Source organism: Eublepharis macularius, chromosome 7 (assembly GCF_028583425.1).
Source record: "Eublepharis macularius isolate TG4126 chromosome 7, MPM_Emac_v1.0, whole genome shotgun sequence".
In the NCBI taxonomy this organism is placed as follows: domain Eukaryota; kingdom Metazoa; phylum Chordata; class Lepidosauria; order Squamata; family Eublepharidae; genus Eublepharis; species Eublepharis macularius.
This window is the reverse complement of record NC_072796.1, coordinates 48,959,913-48,982,558: the sequence shown is the minus strand read 5'-3', so window position 1 is coordinate 48,982,558 and position 22,646 is coordinate 48,959,913. Positions and strand designations below refer to the sequence as shown.

At 39.9% G+C, this 22,646-nt stretch overlaps 2 protein-coding genes across 2 annotated transcripts in view; both read left to right on the top strand.

Moving 5' to 3' along the window:
- The window catches only part of RIPOR2 (RHO family interacting cell polarization regulator 2), a 98,414-nt gene extending 81,267 nt beyond the window's left edge, over positions 1 to 17,147 (top strand). Inside the window, exons 14-22 of the mRNA XM_054985678.1 lie at positions 1,926 to 2,113; positions 4,104 to 4,281; positions 5,684 to 5,819; positions 6,291 to 6,455; positions 8,704 to 8,862; positions 9,864 to 10,069; positions 11,891 to 11,974; positions 13,045 to 13,135; positions 15,650 to 17,147. Of these exons, the coding sequence (XP_054841653.1) occupies positions 1,926 to 2,113; positions 4,104 to 4,281; positions 5,684 to 5,819; positions 6,291 to 6,455; positions 8,704 to 8,862; positions 9,864 to 10,069; positions 11,891 to 11,974; positions 13,045 to 13,135; positions 15,650 to 15,750 (1,308 nt within the window). The 3' untranslated portion in view covers positions 15,751 to 17,147. The remainder of the gene's footprint in view (positions 1 to 1,925; positions 2,114 to 4,103; positions 4,282 to 5,683; positions 5,820 to 6,290; positions 6,456 to 8,703; positions 8,863 to 9,863; positions 10,070 to 11,890; positions 11,975 to 13,044; positions 13,136 to 15,649) is intronic.
- A 1,250-nt stretch (positions 17,148 to 18,397) lies between these two features.
- On the top strand, positions 18,398 to 19,866 carry ARMH2 (armadillo like helical domain containing 2). The gene is made up of 2 exons (XM_054985862.1): positions 18,398 to 18,608; positions 19,424 to 19,866. Exons 1-2 carry the CDS (start codon positions 18,398 to 18,400, stop codon positions 19,864 to 19,866), a joined length of 654 nt encoding a protein of 217 aa, XP_054841837.1.
- Positions 19,867 to 22,646: the final 2,780 nt, after the last annotated feature.

Below are 22,646 nucleotides of genomic sequence, written 5' to 3'. Positions count from 1 at the left end.
TTTATATGTATAGAAATATCAGAGGAGCTTTGGTTACTCAGCATGATAACATGGGGCAAATTAATGATGTGCTTCAGGAACAGCATGCCATACAAAGCAGGGCAGTTTCTCAGGCCTCCACAGACAAAAATAGACCTGCACACAGCTCACCATGTGTTGGTGCATAAGAAGTAATTTACACCTGCTTTTGCATGGTAACTGTTAATATGTGATCATGGTACTGTAACTGACTCGACTGATTTGCTCCACTTGATCATACAGCTGTAAGAGACAAGCATACAGAGCCGTAAGAGACAAGCACACACATGCTGGAGCTCCGTATGCACTTTAGAATACAGAGCTCTGGACTAATTACTAAAGTAAATGATGAGGTGATAATTATTCCAGACAAGTTCAAAATGTGTTGTTTATTTCTTTAGTCAGCTAGCCTGTAGGAGCAAGTGTCGACAGACTTGTAGTTCTTTGATTTTAGGGTGTTACCTTAGCTAGTTTTTTAAAAAAGAAAACAGTCTCATGCAATTTCTAAATATTTTACAAATTTCTTTGATCATTATATGTTTGAGTTCTCTCTAACAAACTCAGTAGCCTGTGGGCTTCATTCCTTGAGAACTGACTCGAGCTCTCCAAGTTTGACAGTTAACTTGCTGACACTGATGGTGCCATTTTAAGCAATTATACCGTTCTGGCAGTGCGATCCTAAGAAGTTTAGGATTGCACAGTGAGTCAATTGAAGTCAGTGGGCTTATCAAGGCATAACTCTGTTTAGTTGAGCACTGTAAGGCACCCACCATTTCAGTAGTATCCCCTTAGAGTTACATTTAGAGATCAGTTTCTGTTAGAAGTAGATATGTGTAATAATGGCTCTTGCATTTGCTTGGAAACTACTAACTGTCAAACCAAGAATGAATGACTATTGTATGTTTTAGTAACTCTGAAGTGTACAGTTAAATGCATAGTTTAATTTGAACAGAAGACAAGTGGTCTGAACTATCATGATTTTTTATATTTAATCTACTGGCTTTGCATTTCCTACCTTCCCTCACCATATTTGTTTTCAAAAGAAATAAATGAGTAAGAACTGCAGCTTTAAAACATAACATTTTAAACTGGAATTTATTAGGAGCATTTCCACATGAAAGTGTGTTTCATGCTTATGCCACTGTTGTAGAAAAATAAGACCAGAGGAGTTAGCCGTGTTAGTCTGTAGTAGCAAAATAGTGAAAAGTTCAGTAGCACCTGACGAAGAGTCCAGTAGCACCTGAGTCCAGATGCATCTGACGAAGAGAGCTGTGGCTCTCGAAAGTGTATGCTACAATAAAGTTGGTTAGTCTTAAAGGTGCTACTGGACTCTTTACTATTTTGTAGAAAAATAAGATTTTTTTCAAAGAATGATTGAATCTAAAGATCATTTTCATCAGCAAAATGAGAGGTGATTTTTGCCAATTCTCCTCTCTCACTACTAGCCTGAACTCAATTCCAGAGGTGCCATCTAAAACAGAACTCAGAACTGAACTCAAAAGTCACCATTTTTCTTTCATGTCTTAAAAAATAAATGGACTTGGTATAGCTTTCATTAGTGAGGTTTATGAATTAGTAAAAAATTAAGTTCCTTCTTGGCTAATTTGTATTAGACACACTGTCCCAATCACTGCAGCTGTTTACTATTGCTAACCACCAAATAATTCTCCATAAGTCACAGCCATCCTTTACTGAAGCCTGTAAAGTAAAAACTTTACAATATAGAAAATAACCTTGCATGCAAGCTGTGGCAATGCAGGCAAATATAGCAAATAAATATTAATTGTCCACCAATTTCTTATTAATGTACTCAAAATAATTTAGGCTGAAAAGTTTTACTTACCCCCCTCCCCTTACATAATGTTTAGCATAATGTTTGTGTATTCATTTTGCCTTTGGTATTGCAGTGCAGACCACCAGTAAACCACAGCAGGTCATCCAGTCTAAGCCTAACAGTTGAAAGTGCTTTGGAAAGCTTTGATTTCTTGAACACCTCTGACTTTGATGAGGATGATGGTGGTACCGATGAACTTTGCAATGGTGGTGGTCGAGGGGCTGACTCTGTCTTCTCAGACTCTGAGACTGAGAAAAACAGGTAAGGAAGTCAATATTTTCTCCTCTTTAGGGCAGGCTCCTCTACTAGTTGTCAAACATCTGAATATACACTCGTTGTTCAAGGATAATGATATATCTGGGGATCAGGCAGGACCCCAGGATGGAAGCAGAGCATGTATACTTCACTGGAGTCTGTGGGTTTGGGAAAGGTTTTCCTATTGAGGATGCAAATAGAATTCTCAGTATTAATTGATGGTGCCTGAATATTCTTTGTTGCATTGATAAGAGTCTCTAAGTCACATTTCAAAAAAAAAAATTTAAGTGCCATTAGGTGGGGTTCCTTAGTCATGGTATGGAGGTGCTTCTCTCTTTAACAGCTGTGAGACAGCAAGAAAACCAGTGTGGTGTTGGGGAGGGAGTGCTGGACTTGAAGACCCAGGCTGAAATTGGGAATCATTATGAATCTCACTGGGTGGCTTTGGGGCAGTACTCTCTCAGCTTAACCTACCTTACAGGGTTAATATGAGGTCAAAATGGTGGAGGGGAGAACGACTTTGATCTCTTCAGAGGGAAGAGTGCAATAAAAATGCACTAAATAAGAAAGGATACAGCTCTTGCACTTTCTGCTCCACTGGACTCTTTACCCATCCTACTATACTGCCTTTTGGTGTAGTGGTTAAGAGTGCGGGACTCTAATCTGGATAACCAGGTTTGATTCTCCACTCCTCCACTTAAAGCCAGCTGGGTGACCTTGGGTCAGCCACAGCTTCTAGGCGCTGGGCACCAGGAAATCCAGAGATGATGCCCAATGGTGCCACATGGGGAATCATGGCTCCAGTGCATCAGTTGAATGCAGCAGGATGCAGCACTTCACAGGTGCTGTCTCTGTGCTGAGAAGAGTTAATTGGGCATGTAATTAAGAATGTAATCATAATTATTCAATCTGTATTGCGACCTGGGCTAAGACATGAAAATTTGAGCACCTCACTCAAGCCCTGGAGTGCAGAAATGGATTAATGATGGGGGTAGCACCCCAGTTGTTCATATGTACCTCTAGCTCTTAAGACTAAGTATAAGGTAAGTACCGTTATGGCATAACAAAGCCAATTTTCAGTGTAATTGTTGCACCTGAAGTTACTGTTAGAGGGGTGATCTCAAATCCAGAAAACTCAATAGTCTTGATTCTGGTCAATGTGGAGTCAAGCCTGGTGAAAAGTTCCGTAGCAGAAAGAGTAAGAGGCCTGGCTTCCAAAGCAATTTGATCTTGTTCTAATGAAGATCCTGAGAGTCTGATAACATCCCTGCTGCTGATTTGAAATGTTCAAAACTATTACATTGCAACATCTGTTAGTACAAGCACAGAGGCTCTTGGCTTACTTCTCAAATGTTCTGCAAGCTGTATTTCATTGTAATCACTAATTATTTAAATAGTGAGATTTTTATTGTCTTATTAAAAAAGAAAGATTAAGCTTGTGTTTGCATACTTGATGTGTCTTAAACACCGGAGGAAATCATCATCTCTTCTGCTCCCACAGCTTCCCCTTTTGATTCCTTGGCTGGCAATTAATCAAGTACTGGTGAAGCACTGACAGATTAGGTCTTAATTGTACAACTTTTGAAACCACAAATCTGTAATTCAGTTAAATCCAAAACAGTTTGGCAAAGCATGTTGTCAACAGGCCAAGGTTTTTTTAGGTGGTGGATGCGGGGTGGGTGGGTTAGAAAACAAGTTCTAATGAAGGCTGATTTTCAAAGGCTTCATAGTGAGAACTCTGCACAAAAGAGGTATTGTTTCAGAGAAACAAGCAGGTCACTGTGCAAGCAATATATTCTTTAAATGTAGACAGTTGTTTGGCTTTTGCTACCTTATCCCACTGCCAATTTGAGATATGATGCATTTGTTAAAAGAGTTTTCGCCTACCAAGGGCTGTTTGGTTACAGATCGGTGCGTTCATCCATTTCTTTTTGCATGATGTGAGTTGTGTCAAGTCTACATGAAAAGAAAATCAAATTGCTTCCTTACCTCCCAGCATGAACAGTTACAGGTCAGAACACCCAGAAGCCAGAGGGCATCTCAGTGAAGCGTTGACAGAAGACACAGGAGTTGGTACCAGTGTAGCTGGAAGCCCTCTCCCATTGACCTCAGGGAACGAAAGCCTGGACCTCACCATAGTCAAGCACTTGCAGTGCTGCACACAGCTTATTCAGGTATCACCCTTTGCCTAGGTTTTTATTTAACAGATTGCTGCAGGACAGGTGTTTGTATCCAGCATTTAGGATTTTGTTCATTTTTGTCACATTTAAAGTCTTCTTATTTGTATTGCTATGCATCTCCATGTTCCTTTGTGCTGAACTTTGGATATTTTATAGTACTCACGGAGATCAGTTCAAGAGTAAACACTTGAAGCACCCACAAGGGGCTAGCCTCCTTGCTGTGGAGGCTAGCTAATCATACATGTGTGTGGTAGCAGCAGGCTGTACTAAGTCCAGCCCAGAGTAAATTGTGCATAAATCCCATTGGAATGAATGGGGATTAGGTGAATTGTGACTACATGTCTACATTGATATCAGTGGACTGATATCAATCAGCAATTGACTTTCTCTGGTGTGAACCTGTAGTGTAAGCACTGGGAGACATTCATAGTGGTTTGGGCCATAAACCACACTAAATCCAAAGGGATTAAATTCTCTGAAATCTACATAATCTACTCAATTTGTTGAGACTTGTGCAAAACATCACCACAAGTTAAGGTAACCCCCAAGATACTATATTATAAAATATGCTGGCATACATTCAGCAATACAAGAACTGGGGCTTCCCCTTCACTCTGCAGCCCCCTAAGACCTCTGAAATTTTAGCCCTATTGGGCGGTGGGGCGTCGTCAATGGACTGTTAGGAATAGCACTGAGGGAAAAGCCACTTAGATGTCCCTGACTGGGCAGAAAGGCAAGATATAAGTGCTGTGAATAAAAAAAAGTGGAGGTCTGAAATGGGATGGGGAAACAGTAGAAATAAGCACCCCATCTTCTGTAAGACATGTACAGTTAAATCCTTAATTTAGTTGAGTTTCGTTTCGTTTATTAGGTATTTAACCCGCCCTCCCCACAAGTGGGCTCAGGACGGGCTACAACAGTCATAAAATACAATTGCATAACAAATTTTACAATAACATTCAGCAATTAAAATCATATACATACAAAAACCTCCGATGGTTAGAACTATGAGGTTGGACACACGCCTCTGTTTTTATTCCATGTTTTCTCCAGGACAGTAAGGTAGCATACATAGATATGCCCCCCCCCCCGGTTTAATCCCCACAAAATCCTGTGCGGTAGGTTAGATTGAGAAAAAAGATCATGACTCATGGAAGAAAAAATTCACGACTCATGGAAAATCGGGGATTTGAACCTCCTGGGTATTTTTGATCCTAGTCCATCACTTCACAGTGCTATGCCAGCTCTTATCATTTGGTCAATTTATGTTCTTCCATATTAGAGCATTTTAACAGATTTATTTATAATACTAGTACATCAGATATACTCCCCCCCTATATGTGATTTTGCCCATGTATATATAATATAATTTTGCTCTACTTTTTTTTTTTTTTAGCAAATTGTGTTTTCCAACAAAACTCCATTCGTAACAGGAAACCTCCTAGATAAACTATCACAACAGATTCTAGTGATTGAGTGTCTTGCAGAGATTAGTAATGAGAACACGGGGAACGTCAGACCTGTAAGTGAAGGTAAGAAATGGCATAAAGTAAAAGGCATTCTTGATATCACACAGGTGAAAAAGAGCATTTAACCAGCAGATACATTTTTAATCTATCAGTTTCTCTGCTACCCTGAGGACTAGAAGATTGTTTTGTTTTTAGCAAAAACTAATTGTGAATTTTTCAAGAATCCTATACCAACAAACACAGATTCTGTGTAACATGGATATGCAGAAATAGTGTTGGGTAGAGGTCCTTTACTAGCACATACAGGGCATAATCAAACCAAATGTATAAGTAGGTGTTATGTCTGGTGTTTTTTTATTCTGAAAAGCAGAAGTAGCTCCTTACAGCTCTCAAAGTAAGTTGGTATTTTACACTCGCTTTCAGTGAGGGCCCTTTTAGGTGTAACACATGTTGTTCAGCGATAATTGGAATACTATCTGTCTAGTTTTCCTTCTAGCAGCATCAACTCCTTTCATGGTTTTCTTTCCCTATCAGCAATTCCAGAATTTCAGAAAAGAATCTCCCTCCTGTCCTTCTGGAACAAATGTACATCTCATTCTTCTGGGATGTATCACACCTCTGCAGACAAGCTGATCAAACAGCTGGATGTCACGTTTGCTGCAGCTGTGAACGAGGAGTATCCAGGGCTTGCAGAAACAGGTGCCATTCTTGAATGTGTGTTTTTTTTTTAATGGTGATGCAGTGTTCCTCTTAGGTGGACAGATTCTGTAAGACATCAGCAAAAATTAAAGCCTTCAGATCATTTGCGACCTGACTGAAATCACCAGGAAATAGTTAAAAAGACATTAGCAGATATAATTGTGCTGAAATTTGTTGCCTTGCATTCTAAATATCCATCAATTTAAACAAAATGTGTTGTATTTGAAACCCGAAGTCGTATTTGAGTATTGATCTGTATAGATTCAGTGGAGGAACAGCAAGACTCATGGGGGGGGATCCCCCCTCACCCAGTTGGCTGGCCACCTATCCAACTAACCCCCTCCCTCCGCTTGCAGTGCCACCACTACGGTATGTGGTTCATGCAGTGGGGGGAGATGCAGTGGTGACTCTTGTTTCTTCCCCCTGCCCTCCCACTCCTCCCTCATCCACCTGCCTGTAGGGCCAGTGGGCAGGGGCTAGTGGCTCCCACTTCTCCCTTGCCCAGCTTACTCAGTTGTGGGGGGGCTACTTAAGGTGGGGGAGGGGACTGCCATGACCTGGGGGTTGGCCATGGACACTTGGGCTCCCTCTCAGCTCAGACAGCACTGGCCCTGGGCACCTACTGTCTACAACCACCTTTCCCTCCTGGCAGCCAGGAGGAGGAAGAGATGGATGAAGTGGGTGGTGGCAGTATTGGCAGCCCTAACATCACAGCGCCCAACACCCTGGCTTCCCTCCTCTTTCCCTCCTAGTGGTGACAAGGTAGGTCAGCAACTTTACCAACACTCAGCATGCACCTTTCCCAGCACTCAGACCAATGTTGCTTGCTCTTATGCAGACAGTGATGCTCCAGTTGGGGGGAACTTGTAAACTCCCCCCCCTGCCATTGGTTCCCCTGGGTTTGTAGAAAAATGTCTCCTGTCTGTTCCTGGCCCCCTTCTCTAGGTCTAACAATCTGTACAGGGGCCAGGTTCAGTATCAGATACAAGATGTGATCATGCCAGAATTGTCATCCTACTAGGCTAGTGCAGTAGACGCTCATCTTACATTTTATCATCCTTTGTGATAATGTGTACAATTTTTGCTGCATCTTTGAGATCAAGCAGTGCTAGGAAACGATATTATATTGTATTCTCTAGAATTGCACCTGGATGGTTTAGTGGTATAGAATGGCTACCAACCTTTCCAGGGAAATGGGACCCCTCCCCTATAGAAAGTTATATGATTCAGAGGTCAGAAAGTACCAAGGGAGTACTCATCTCTCATCCATCTGCTGAACAGCAGCAGGATACAAACCTCTTTGGCTTTAGTTTCTGTATTGTATATTGCAGCAGGCACCCTCTCTCTTGTGAAAGTGAAGGGTAGTGCCTCTTCTAAAATGCTACCTGCCATCTGCAACTCTTACAAGTGCTTAAGGTTAAAAATAATTTTAAATATGTAGTCCAGGCTAAAAAGACTGCCCTGATTAATCAACATATTTTAAATCAGCTGCTTCACAGCCCAATTAAACACTTCGATTCATTTTGAAAAAAACTGTGCACAAATAATTCCATTTATATAAGTATTGAACACTTGCTTTTTGAATAGCAGCATCGCTGCCACCCCACTTCACCAATCATATATGGTAATTTTTAAAAAATTCAAAAGGAGTGGTGTTTAAATTCCAAAACATTTTCTGGCAATCAAACAAAGAACCCCATAAAATCATCCTGGTGTATACTGCTTAGGTAGCTCTTTGGATGCTGCCCATGAGAAACAAAGGATTCTACTAGGTTTGCTCACATCCAGGTGGGGGTCTGGAGATCTCCTGGAATTACAACTTATCTCTAGATGACAATGATCAGTTTCCCTGATGGCTGCTTTTGGAGGATGGGCTCTATGGCATTCTACTCTCCTGAAGTCCCTCCCTCCCCAGACCCTCCCTCCCCAGGCTCCACTCCCAAATCTCTAGGAATTTCCCAGCCAGGAGCTGGTAATGCATCTTAAGCTAAGTACCTTGTGCAAGTTCTGTTGATCTCAGTTCATACTAATACATCAAACCTTTCCCTGGTACAATCGTAATATGATATGGGTATAACTGAGCAAACTATTTGTTCCTCTCTAATAATTTAGAGCCCTTTTAACATTTCTAAAAATTAAGACATGGAAGCAACTTTTTAAAAGTTCGGCTAAGTGCAGGTCTTCCAATCATTTTAGTTTGTTTCATTAAGGTGTATTTAACGTAATTATTTTGTTTTCCCACTCACAGTATTCAAAACCTTGGTGTCTCATATCTTGGACCGAGCAGAGCCTTTCCTCTCTTCCAGCCTGTCTTTGGAAATCGTAACAGTGTTTCAGTATTACAACTATTTTGCCAGCAGGAGTGTTACTGACCTGGGAAACTATTTGCTTCAGCTTGCAAGAGAAGGTAAGGAAGATAACCTGCTTCTTAAGGAAGGAAACCACCACACCATTTCAGAGTCTAGCCTGAAATAATTCCTTTTGCACAAATAAGACGGGCGACTGTTTTCTGTACATTGGGGATATGTTTTTAAAATCAAGGGAGTCGATAGGCAAAATGCATTTTATTTTCTTTATGTTATTTATAGTCAGTGAGAATCAAGGCAGATTACGCATTATAAATCAATGCAGTCAATAAGATGATAACATCTAATAAACAAGGAACTGCAAGAATTTAAAATAAAGCTGTTATCTGAACAAAGGATAAATATAAAACAAGTTGTGTTAAAAAGTGGTATTACATCAGTTGAAACACTGTGCCTTTCCCTGGACTAATCTGTTAACGAGGTAGCCCTCTTTCCTTTTTAAAAATGCCCTCCTGAACAATTCTGCTTTACAATTTGTGAAATGCCAGGGATATGGGAGCCTTCCTCCTTATTCAGGCACATGTACTGGCAGTAGTTGATCTTGCCCATTTTCAGGATGACACCTGCAGAAGGCCCTGGTCAGATGAGTGAAGTGGTCATGGCGGGACATGGGTAGAGACATGGTTTTGCAGGCATGAGGGTCTAAGGCCATAAAAGGCTTTGTATGTGATAGCCAATAAACTTGAAACGAGTTTGGTATCTGATACTAGATGTTTTTATGTCTCCTTCTAAGCCTACAAGCTCAAGAACTTGCATTTCTAACTGCCCTTGAAACTTCTGTGTATTCAGCATCTTTAACCTGAAATTTCCTAACCCATGTTTAAAGATAGAGAATGCTTGCAAGTGCATGTGATAAATGTGCGTTCAGCCAGTATTGCAAGATAAGGGGCACTTTGTGTGCCCAGAGGGCAATCCACAGACCAAATCACTCTACAGAGACTGCATGGAGCAGCCAACTGGCACACAAGGCTATTTCAGAGGGCTTATAAGTAGACCTCCTCTAACATGATAGGAACTTCACGAAAATGTCTTTGCGTTTTAGCTTTAACGGTTCAGACTCTGCAGTCCTTGAAAGATGAAAAGTACTTGCAGAATGTGATCCCATTAACCTCCATCAGCCTCCCGCCTCAGCAAGAAGTATTGAGATCTTTGGCTGTCCTCCTCCTAACTGAGAATAAGAGGGAGACCTGTGAAGCTGTTGCATCGATCTTATTAGTGGCCGCAGAAGACAAGCTCTTCAGGGAAAAGGTAAGTAAGGAGTGAAATTGTAACTGACTGTCAGTATAATAGAGTAGCTAGATTTCATCTAGGACAGTAGCTAGGACATTCAAGATCCTTGGTGAGGAGGAACCCTGCAGTATATGCAGCTCCAGTTCCAAGCTGCAGTAGATGGAGGAGTGGCATCTCTCCTCACTGAGCCCATTCCTCGAGGAGGCACTGCTTCTTACTGGGAAAAACCCATTAGATCTTGGCCGTCTCTATAACTGTCCTGGAAATTCTAGAACACTTTTCACAAGAACACATGAAACTGCCTTACACTGAATCAGACCCACGGTCCATCAAAGTCAGTATAGTTTATAGTTGACTCAGACGGGCAGTGACTCTCCAGGGTTTCAGGCAGAAGTCTTTCACATCACCTACGACCTTGTCCTTTTCATTGGAGATGCTGCTGTAGATTAAACCCGGGGCCTGCAGCATGCTAAGCAGATGCTCCGCCACTGAGCCATGCCCCCCCCCTCCCCGAGCAGGCCTACCACTGCTGACCATGCTGACCTTTAGAAGGTATTGTCAGCTTTTCTGTTGCATGAACATTCCTGTGGGGAGTGAGCACAGCCTCTAAAATAATTTTAATTAAATATTTAAACTTCAGAAATTGTCATAAAAGGTGGAAATAAGTTAGAGTTGTATCACGCACACTGCTGACAACATCACAAGTGTTGTTCCGTAAGTAACTATGATACTCATGCAACCACATTTTATGTAGCACAGATTAGCAGAGGAGCAGCATTACATTTTCCCAGTGATAACATATTATCATTGCAGTGCTCGAGAGATGCAATGCAACTGGCAAAAAGGATTGTAGCTCTCATGAAGCTACAATCCAGGCAACGGTCACCTCTAGGTTAGACTACTGTAACGCACTCTACGCAGGGCTTCCCCTGAACCTGATCTGGCGGTTACAGTGGGTGCAGAATGCAGCAGCTTGTGTCATCACAGGTTTGCCGATGCGTGAGCATATAACGTCAGCACCATGTCAGCTGCATTGGCTACCGGTGGAGTACCGAATCAGGTTCAAGGTTTTAGTATTAACCTATAAAGCCCTATGCGGACTGGGACCAGTATATCTGCAGGACCGCCTCTTCCCATATGAACCCCAGAGGACTCTCTGCTCCAGTGAGAAACAACTGCTAAAGGTCCTGGCCCCAGGGAGGCCCGCCTGGCATCGACCAGGGCCAGGGCCTTCTCGGTCCTGGCCCCAGCCTGGTGGAACGCTCTGTCTAATGAGACAAAGGCCCGGCAGGATTTATCTTTTCGCCGGGCCTGCAAGATGGAGCTGTTCCGCCAGGCATATGGGTGGTGCTAGGCGAAGCCCCCCTGGCTGGTTGATGGTGGATTAGGCCCTCCCCACCACCAATACCCCTGCTTAAAAATCTTTTTACTGTGAAGATGCTCTGGAGATGATTTAGGTTTGGTCAGTTGGACTTTGTGCTGCTATGTTGATGTTTATATGCATTTTAAATTGTGTAAAACTGGATGTTTTTATGGTTTCTAATTTATAATGTTTTATATATTTTAACCTCTTATGTATCTGTAATCCGCCCTGAGCCTGCTAGAAATGTGGGGAGGGCAGAATATAAATAGAAAATAAATAAATGAAATGAAAGACCTCTAGATTTTCTGCAACAAATGAGTAACAGCTGCATGTTTGTTGCACAATAAACTGATACTTTGGAATAGCCCATAGAGAATACCTTGCAAACCACTGCATCATGTGTGGGATTTGTCTTTTTTGTGATACAGTATTGCAACTGCTGCCTCCTCCTCATGGTCTCTCTCTTTGTGCTCCAGGCTCTAATTTATTACTGTGAAATGCTTGCACAACCCAACCTCCACCTCCAGAAAGCTGCTTGCCTGGCACTGAAATGCCTCCAGGTAAAACTCTACCATCTTTGTATTCACAGGTACAACAGAAGGTCAGGTAGCAAGCAGTGAGGATTTCAATAGCCCCTACTCAGTAACAACAAGAACCTTTTTTATTTGCCACTGTGATGCTACTTTTCTTAAATGAGTGCTTTTTAAAAAAAACAGTATTTAGGACCTTGATAGAGCTCCAGGGTGCCAGTTGTCAACTGTTCATGAGGCCTCTCTCACTTAAGATTGCTGGCTAATATTAAGAGATGTAATATGGCTAATATGTAGCTTTAAAATTAATGTTTGTATAGCAAGGCAAAAAACACAGCTCTCCTTCTGGATTGCAGACACTGGAAAAGAGGGTGAGAGGAGTCCCCAGTGCAGTGATAACAAAAACTGCGTTTGTATCCACTCTCAGACAGGGATCTGCTTCCAATTACTGCAGTATTTTTGTGCCTTTGCATGTATAGAGAAAAGTATAGCTTATGTTGATGCTGTAGTTTGTAAGGTCTAATATCATACAGTTTTCATATATCTATTTCCAGTCCAGACTAACTCAAGAATTACACTGTCCATCCATAACACTCTTGATGCATAATAAAGTTCGGACAAAACCAGAATAGTGAACTAAGCTGAGCCGATGAAGTTATTAAAAATCTTGCATCCATACGTCCTGCCCTTGTGGATGCATTCTGAACTGTTGTTTCCAAGATCTCTTTAAAGGCATCCCACACACAGCGTTTTACAGCAATTGAATCTGGACGTCACCAAGGTTTGACTTCCAAAGGCTAATGCCACAAAACATGTAATCGTTGCTTCTCCTCCTCACACAACCACTTTCACCCTGTGAGCATAAGCAAAAAGTTCAAGAGCTTGTTTTCTGGTGGAGGTGGCAGATGTGTACACATGTTTCTTTGTCCAGTGAAATTAACACTACAACCAAATAAACGATGAAGATCTGCAAGTACATCATAAAGCACATATTTACATACAGGGTTGGAGAACTGGACAAGAAATAAGCTAAATAGAAGTAAATACATAATGGAAAATTTGGAATAGAAAATAATTAGCAATGCTTTTTTTATTCACAGGCAACTGAAAGTATTAAAATGCTTGTCACACTTTGCCAGTCTGATAATGAAGAAATCAGAAAAGTCGCCTCTGAAACCCTGCTCTCTTTTGGTGTGTTGAATATCTTGATCCTTATCTCTATAAAGTATCTTTTTTATTTATTTCATTTTACAAACATACAAATATAAACTTCATAATCTCTAATTTTTATAATCAAATCATATATTATAGAACTTACTTAAATTTACTTTTTAATATTTCACTTCTATTTAAATACCTTTATTCTATCTTTCCCATTTATCTTCATGTCTATTGATATGTATTACCCAAGTCTTTTTCTTTCTGTCCTTGTTTTAATTTAATTTTAATCTTGATTTTCAGCCATATAATTAAAAAAAATCCCATTTTTCTTGAAATTCTGTAATCAGTCTATTGTGTATAAAATATGTCAATTTTGCCATTGTTTCATATGCATTCAGTTTATTCTTCCATTCCTTCAAATCTGGACATTTGTTCTTTCAGTTTTGATACTATTTGATAATATAACAACCATGGAATGTTTTTTCCCTTCATCTTGAACTATTTGCTAGGTTTTTATTTTTCTTTGTTTATCCATCACATTGTCATCATAGGTTATACGGTCAGTTTTCTTTCTTATACCATTATCACAATAAACATCAGCTGGGGATGTCAATGGTGAGATTGGAAGACTTATTCTATTTCTACAGAGAAACCATATTAATAGGAAGCCACCTCTCAAAATTTGACTGTCATCTTGTTTTTGAATTGTTTTTAATGATTTCTTAATCCATAGATAGTTATATATTCCTTCTTTAATATTATCTCCAATTTAACATTCCTTTGATTAAAATTTATAATCCAGTCTGACACACAGTCTAATGTGACTGCTAGGTGATACAATTTAATATTTGGTACAGCTAGACCTCTTTTTTTCATCCTGTAATACTTTAAAACCTTATTCTTGACTTCTTTTCCCTCCATACAAAATTACTTATCATTTTCTGCCATTTTTAAAGATATTTTCATCTATATAAACAGGTAACATTTGAAACAAAAAGGTCAAATTTGGTAATACTTTCATTTTGACTGCAGAAATTCTTCCTAACCAGAAAATTTTCAACCTTTCCCATCTTTGTAAATCTTTGATAATGTTTACTGAAACTATTATTACCTGGGGCTAAGTAAACTGAAGGAAACATTGACCACCAACAACAAAAATAGAGGAACTCTGATAGATAAACAATGGACTGTGTCAGATGATACATTCCCCCAGGGATCATTTTGTAGAAAAAGAGCTGCAGGAACTTATTAGCATAACTCATTGGCACCAACCCAGTCCTGGCCGTTTTGGCCCTGATCTGCTCCCAAATGGGACCAAAATGGCTGAAAGTGGCCATTTTGGTCCCGGATCGGGGCCAAAACAGACAGGACTGGGTCAGTACCAGGCAGGGGAACCCTCCCCTTCTGACGTTATATGCTGACTGCATTGCCGAACTCCCGACCTCAAGCGATCCGCCGGCCTCAGCCTCCCGTGCAATGCAGTCAGCATATAACGTCAGAAGACGACTGTATAGGTGAGCTGAAAGGGTCCAGAAGAAGTGGCCCGGCTCATACTAGCGGAGCGCGAAAAGCTCCAAAGATCATAAGGGGAACCCTCCCCTGCCTGGCACTGACCCGATTCTGGTGGATGCATATGCAGACACATATTAAGTGACATGCTAACATGAACATAGAATTGTAAAGGAAGACTTTAGGAGTTCTTTCAGTGACACATAGTTTGGTATCATAATTCTCTGGAAATATGCATACTTCCCAAGTACCACACAAAGAAAGAAAACAGATTCTGGACCATCCCTTTCCCATGACTGAGTCCCTTTCCACTCATGTCACAATTGGACAAATGGAATTAAATGGAAAGGTGGATCATATGAGATGCTCTTCTCTTCTCTTGTGGCCCATTGGAGCACTTCCCACATGATTTCACAATCCAAATGTTACTGGAGTAGAATGGGACCCAGTTACATGAAAAGGCTGCTCGGATAACATAAGAATGGGTCCCAAGGGTGAGAATAGAAATGGTAGCTAATGGAATTCTCATGGAGCCACACTTCTCTCACTCCAGCAAGGGAAGCAAGGAAGCCTTCTTATTTAATAATTGTCAGTCCTTATTTCTCAGCCATTGACAAATGCGGCCATTGGCACAAATAGGGGACATAGCCATCTTTCCTTTCTATGGTAAAGCTTCCAGGACCTGAAGTTAGCTCCAGAAACACTTTAGTATGCCCGGGTTGACCTCCTCAGTCTTTGGATGTGTATGTTCTCTTTTACCAATTGAAGTGACCATTAGTCTACACAAAGCTGGAACAGATTTCAGGTTCAGACAACCTAGTTTGTGAGCAATAGCTGTCTTTTTAAAAACTAACCACTGAAATCTTGTCACTTTTCTGTAGCAAATACAAATGACTATTGTTCACAGGAAGTAAATAGAATGGGAAGACAAGGGGGATTCCTGCCTTGTCCTTTGTGCCTTCATAGAGATTGTCTCCCTTGTCAAAAAGCCACAGGCTGAAATAATAAAACTTTTGTTCTTATTTTTGTGCTCAGGAGAGGATGGGCGGCTGGCGTATGAGCAGCTAGATAAATTCCCTCGTGAATTCATTAAAGTTGGTGGACGACGTGGGACTGAGGTGGCCACAGCCTTTTAAGTATTCTAATCTGCCTATTAAACATTTAACAACAGTCACAGTGGCTGTTTGTATTAACCTCAGTGGTGCTGTAGCTAAACTGCAAAAACTCTTTTGAAGGATGCTCTGAAACTTAGCAACTCATGGACTTTTGAAGAAAAAATGTATATGGCAAGTCTAACTTTGGCTTCCTATTGTCTTTTATTTTTCTCTTAATGAAACAGTGATCTGTCCTTGATTGTGATTATTTTATTTGCTTCTGAATGAAACTGTGTGGTTGCTGTACCTCAGCAATTGTGAGGTATTTTGAAATCAGCTTTGAAGCATTTTTGATAGAATTTGGTGTTTGCTTTGTGCGTTTCTGCATCTACTTGAAACATGATAGCTTCTTCTGAAGCCATGAGAAAAGAGAAGAAAACTAGGCAGCAGTTCTTATTCACTTGCCACGGTTTATTATAGCAGCAAAGTTTAAGATGAACTTCTCAAGATGGCCTGCCTCTGGAAACAGCAAGATGCAAACACCAGTTGTCAGTTCACTGACTCATTTTAGATTTCCATTCTTGCTTTCCCCCACCAGCTGGTAGTGAACTCTCACTACTCCAGAGATTTTCTTTTGTCGTCAAGTGAGTGTGTGGGTTGGAAGCCACAAATGGAAGGTTACATGTACTACTTATCCCAGAAAAGGGGCAAATGCACACAATATGCTTCTTCTTTCTTTTTTTTGCATTAAAATCCTGATTTCCCCTCACCCCCAAGATTCCAATAAGGAAAAAAGTGTTGTGCATAAACATATGAGAATCTGTTACATTGATAACTCAGAACTAGTGGCAGAGTTCTTGGAGATTGTTTAGAAACACAGGGCCAAGCTACACATGACGAATGACACTTGAACGGCAAGTGGATTGAGTGGAGGGCAAGTGAACAGGGAGAAATACACTTGCCGTTCAAGTGTCATTCGTCATGTGTAGCTTGGCCCATAGTCTGCAGAATCCCTCTTCCTTGCAAAGCATAAGAGGGTCTGTTTATGAAGCCCTTGGATTACTGTCCCCACCAATGATACAGACTAATAGCTGGTAGCTGCTATACAACTGTTGGGAAAAGGGTTAGTTTTTATTTGAAAAATGCAGATTTTGAAGATTCTTTTTTTAAAAGTCCAGTAAAACCACCACCCTTTGCCAAATGCATTGGCAAGACAGTATTTTTGATTGTGAATATTAAAAACCTGTATATAGATATATATATATATGTATGTATATTTATAAATTATATATAAATATTCTCTGATTAAAAGATACATCTGTACAGCCAGTTTTAAGCATTTTATGGAAGGAAAGTCTCTGACAATATGTGAAATAATTATGATTTGATTTTTACAGCATGTGGCTCCCAAAAGCCTATCATTCTCTTTTTTTGTACTGACTTCCTTTTGCCTTCTAGTTTTTGTGGTATTTGTACTTCTTATATTTACTGCAACAGTTAAGTTATAATAAATGTTATTTTTGAATTACTAAATAGCATGTGTGCTACAGTTTATTTTGGTTTGCTTGTTCAATTGTCAAATAACTCTCCTACCAATGAAGTTTCAAAGCTTGGCTTTAATGTCTTTTGTCAACAGTACAGCAAACTGGACATTAACTCTCCTTTGAAAATTATCGATATGTTTGCTAGTTGTAGGGAGGTAATTCAGTGGCCATTTTTGTTTACATTACTCACACCAGTGTCCAAATATTCTATTTGCTTATAGACAGGAGAGACGGGCAGATGGACCCCTTCAGCAATGGGAAAGCAGGACCATTGGTGTCTCATTGAATTGGTTTTAAAAGCTGCAAATATATCTGGTAATAAATGGGTGGCTACCTGTAGCCAGCTGCCAAAGGGCAATGCCTAGAAGGGTTATTCTAAGGAATTGCTGTCTTCTGCAATTTGTTTGGGAGGTGTTCACTGGAAGATGTTTGCATTTACCAGTTTCACTGGATTGGGGGGATGGGGCGTTAGAATAAATTTGCCCATTTTCTCCATCACTTCCCTTCCTGCAATCACATTACTTTCTAATCTAAAAAGCTTCATACTTCAGCTTTCTGATAAGGAAGTTACTTCAACCCCTAATCACTTCGGAATTGCCCTTTGCTCTACCTTTTCCAGCTCTGTAGTTGCACTGGGGTGATCAGAACAGCTCCCAGCAGTCTAAATTCATATAATAAATTCATGCAAAGGCATTATCATACCACCTGTTTTAATTTCAACCCCCTCCCAGATTATTAATATGGAATCTGGAACAGCAAAAATTGAAGAAAATCCCTTGACTGGGAAAACAGGGGCGGCGGGGGGGGGGGGGTTGGATTTGAAATTATACAGGAAGGGGATAAATTCCACACAGATAATTTATATTATGTAGCTCCAAAAGATTGGAGTATTGATTTCACTTTTTTGAAAAGTAAAAATGTAAATACTTGTTTAGTTTACTATAATCCTTGAGTCAGGAACAGGATTCAATATTCCATTTTGTTCTATTTTCCATTCTATTTACTGTGTTCCAAATTGTTTCCTAGTTACCTGTTGCTTGGGTTTGAAGTGAAAAGTAAACCAGCAGTTGCAATAGTTTCTTATTTGTATTAGGGAATATAGCAACTTTATAAAGATTTCTTTCCTAGTAGGTTCTTTGAGAAATATGGGGAATATATTAAATAAGCTACACATCTGGTATGAAAAATTTATGAAATTTAATTTTCCTCAAGAGGAGGTAGAACCTATTCCACCAATAGACGGTGACTTTCACGCTGATAAAATAAGAAGATACGGTGATAACCTGAGAGATACAAAGCTCCCCTTAGAGGACAGAGGCAAAGCTGCACATTATATTGGACTGCTAGCTTACACAGGTATGCACCAAGAGAGCTAGAGAATGGTACGTAACACCTATCGGTGAGGTTTGAGGCTGAATTAGGGCAGCTAATTTAATCACATCTTTCCAAAAACTTTTAAAGTAACTTCAAGATCTCTATCTTCTTTAAAGAAGATAAAAAGATATTAAAAGTGGTACTGAAAAAGCAACTTGAGATTTGAGCATGAGTTGAATGTTCAAATGGCTAAGAAGTTTGAATATCATTCATTCAGACATCAGGAGCCTTCAAACACGGGATTGATTAAAAAGTGGGGCAGTAAGATTGGGAGTTTAGTTCCTGAGGAACAAAATTTCAGGAGGCTCAATAGGCTGAAACTGGAGGAAAGAAATTCCCCCCTCATATTTTCTCAAGTTCCTGTAAGCCTTCAGAATGTGTGGTTGGAAACAGGCCAATATACATATCTGAAATACTTCATATAAGTGAAAGACACATCATATCAAACCATAAAAGATACAAAAATTGACTAGATGTCTCAACTTACAGCACAGTGGTTTACCCTTTTTAATGTTTGTGGTAACATATCACATTGTATTTTTTGGTGCTGGAATTGGAATATGACAGTGGGTAATTAAAAGGTACTACAAGAGAGGTGTGAGGGATTTGTATGTGGTAGCAGCAACTGACACAAAACAACTCAAGTACCAACAAGGAATCAAACTAAGATCCCACCCACCAAGATTAAAGAGAGCCATTAAAACCAACAGCTTTTATCCAAGCAGAAGAGTTATTAAAGCAGGTTCACTGTCTCCAGCATATTAAAGAAGTCTTAAGACAAATGCTTCTCTTTGCAGGTGGTGTCTCCTGTGGTGCTCCTGCCTCAGAATATATTCAGGATATGATTAATATTTTGATCATGCCAGAGAGCTCCAGGAAGATGAGGATTGCAGTGCTGAAAGGGTTATGTGGTGTGTGCTACATAAATTACACCAACCAAAATGCTGCCAAAGAGCTCCATCTCGCTGACATTCTTCTTGCCTTCCTGGATGAGGAGGAGGATGAAGATTCCACTGATGATGAGCAGGATATCATCATTGTGAAGTTCTGGGTCTGTTATCTCATGACTGTTGTCAGCTGTAACAACCTCCCTTATCTTAAATTATTTCAGGATTCAGGCGGACAAATGCTAGAGAATAGGCTGGAATCCCTCTCTAGCATGGAATGGTTTGGCTGGCCAGCAAACTATGCTGAAATAATGCTTTCACTCCTGGGATATCAGAAAATACAATTAAACTAGTCCTTGAGCAAAATGCCCAGAAATGCACCCTGACAGGACCATTGTATTACATGCAGACCCCAATGAATTTTGCATGTTTCCTAAATATTTGAGATTAAAGCCTTTCTGTGACGTTCAAATGCTAGTACTTCCTATCATTTATAGTTGACAGCATATACTAACGAACATATAATAACACACATTCAAGGTCTGTTTTCCTAAGCTGCCACTGAAATTTTTCCAAATCTCAATAGCCTTCTCCACATCATTAAAAGTAGCCATTGTGCCCAGTGAATGGTCTGGCAACACCAGAGCACCACTTAAGCTAAATGGGTGTGGAGCTGAGAAAGGACTATTGGGAAGATGTGCAAGTGGTAGTATGAAGACATGATTCTAAAATATTCTGCTCATCACTGCTGAGAAGTCCTGCTACAGCTTGTACAGTAAAAAGCATATTTCTGCTCTGTGTTCATCAGGAGTTATGTGCACGACATCTTTAATGCTGAAAAAGTGTTTGAATGAAATACATTGAAAGGAGATCCTTACACAGCACAAGAGGTTACAAGTTTGGGTACTGTTTTTCATGTGTTTCGTAAGTGCCTAAGAATGCACCATCTATGGGCCACACTACACATGGTATTTCCATACATGAATTACTTTGAATCTACTGGTAGCACATTACATTGGCAGAATCTCCACAGTTGGCAGAATTTGCCTACAAAACTCACAAACCACAGCTGACCAGAATGGTAGAAGGGTACAACCCAATGACTAATCAGGAATTATTTCATTGTAGATTCTACCCCTGAGGAAGAACCTTGACTTGAAACACGCAAGACACCCAATTCCCCAATCATTTATTGAGCTGCCTCAAATGTGTGTTGTATATATTCCCTAAATACAGAACATACATACATGAAACTAACTAACCACTGTATATGTAATACCTTTCTTGCCATATCAAATATATCCTACATAAAACAGGAGTCCAATAAAGTAAATGTTCATCTCCAAAATACTACTGGACTCCTACTTTATTTGGCTATCACAGACTAACCCATCTAGACTTGTCCTAATTTGAATACCTCTCAACCTCATCATTAAGCTCCCCAGTTATTATACAACCTCAAAATTAACTAAAAGGGACAATCCAGTCCTCACAAGTCTCATTTAGTTTCCTCCCAGAAAAAGTGTTCTTAGAATCACAGCCATAATCTTTCAAGCAGGTCAGCATGCTCAAAAAGGAAATCAGGACTAAAATAATTTAGAGATACATACTCTTAAGTAGTATTATTCCAAAGTTCATTATCTATTGGTTTTCACTGTAAAGATGTTTCTACATATATGCATGTTTGAGTAAATACAAAGCCCCTGTTTTAGTCTGTTAAAAATGTACTCATCTGCCAAGGAAAAATCCCCACAGGGGTTCTGCTCCTTGTAAAATTCAATCTGTGTAACTATGTCCCTCATATTTTTGGCCTCAATACTTTGCCAGATATTTTTTAATTCTCAAAAAACATAAGCAACCACCACCACCTCAAAATGCCTTCAAGTATTAAATGATAATGTTTTACTAAGTATATTGTAGTATGTAGATATACCATTCTTCCAGCTCCAAGTGCACTTCAGGAAGCAACAGTTCCTTCCTTGAATATTCTAATGCCCGATGTTGATCTACATCTATACATCTCTGGGGACAACTCTCTAATTCTCAAATCTCATCCAGTGGAGGAAGCTCTGAAATCCCATACAGCAGAACAATTTTTAGTCTAATTTAAATATGCTTATGAGCTGCTGAATATGGTATGCATTTTAATCAACGGACTTCCAGTATATGATAATAGTATACAGCATCATAAATAAAATGCATATTTGTGTAACTGAAACGCTTAAAAATTTATGTAGTTGGCACTTGGCAATATAATGCTCTGTCAGGTATAATGTTCTCTGTCAAGGGATGGAAATAATGCAGTATTGTACAGTGTTGAAGACAACAGAACATATACTATTCTCAAAGGATCCCATAACGAAACCGGTTACTTAAACCACAGAATTATTCATTTGCCATCAGAATATATGAAAGGATTTTTTACAATTAAATTTCCAAAGTCAACAGAAATAAAAACCAGCTACACTTATCTGAGTTGACCTTAACTAATGCTTTATTCTGCAATACATTTGTGTACATTTTTTTTACTTCATTTGCACAGAGAGCATTAACAATCTCCCTCAGTGCAATGTAGGTCTTCTAGTCTGTATGGATAATAGAAGTAGGCCTGAGAAAGGTTCCAACAATCTTTCCCATTGAACACTGGAGGGGAGAACTCCTTTGGGATTGTAATTACAGAGGAATAGAAGGAGTATTCTATTGCAGTAGAGCAAGCCTTGGGGCACCTCGAGTGATTATTCCAGTATAAGCTTTGGGGCTCTGTTAGCCATGCAAAGATTTATTGCTATTGGGATCACAATAGCTTTTAAAAGTCATTCACTGCATGGAAAAAAATACAGAATTAGATCTAGGCAGGTCTTTCCCTCAAAGAACACTGCCAGCAACATACAGTTAAAGTAATTCTGGGGATTGTATGCATATAAAAGACCAGGAATATGAGGGTAAATAGGGATATTGGAGGAAGGGAGCCTAGAAAGGATGGAACATATAAAGATGCATCTTGTAGCAGGAAATCAACATGTCTCTTGGTCTACCAAGTAAGACTGGGTCCCAGTCATTTTGAAAACGTCAGATATTGACTAGTGAATAATCCTCTGCTTGAGAATGAAGGTTGGCAAACAGATCACAGACT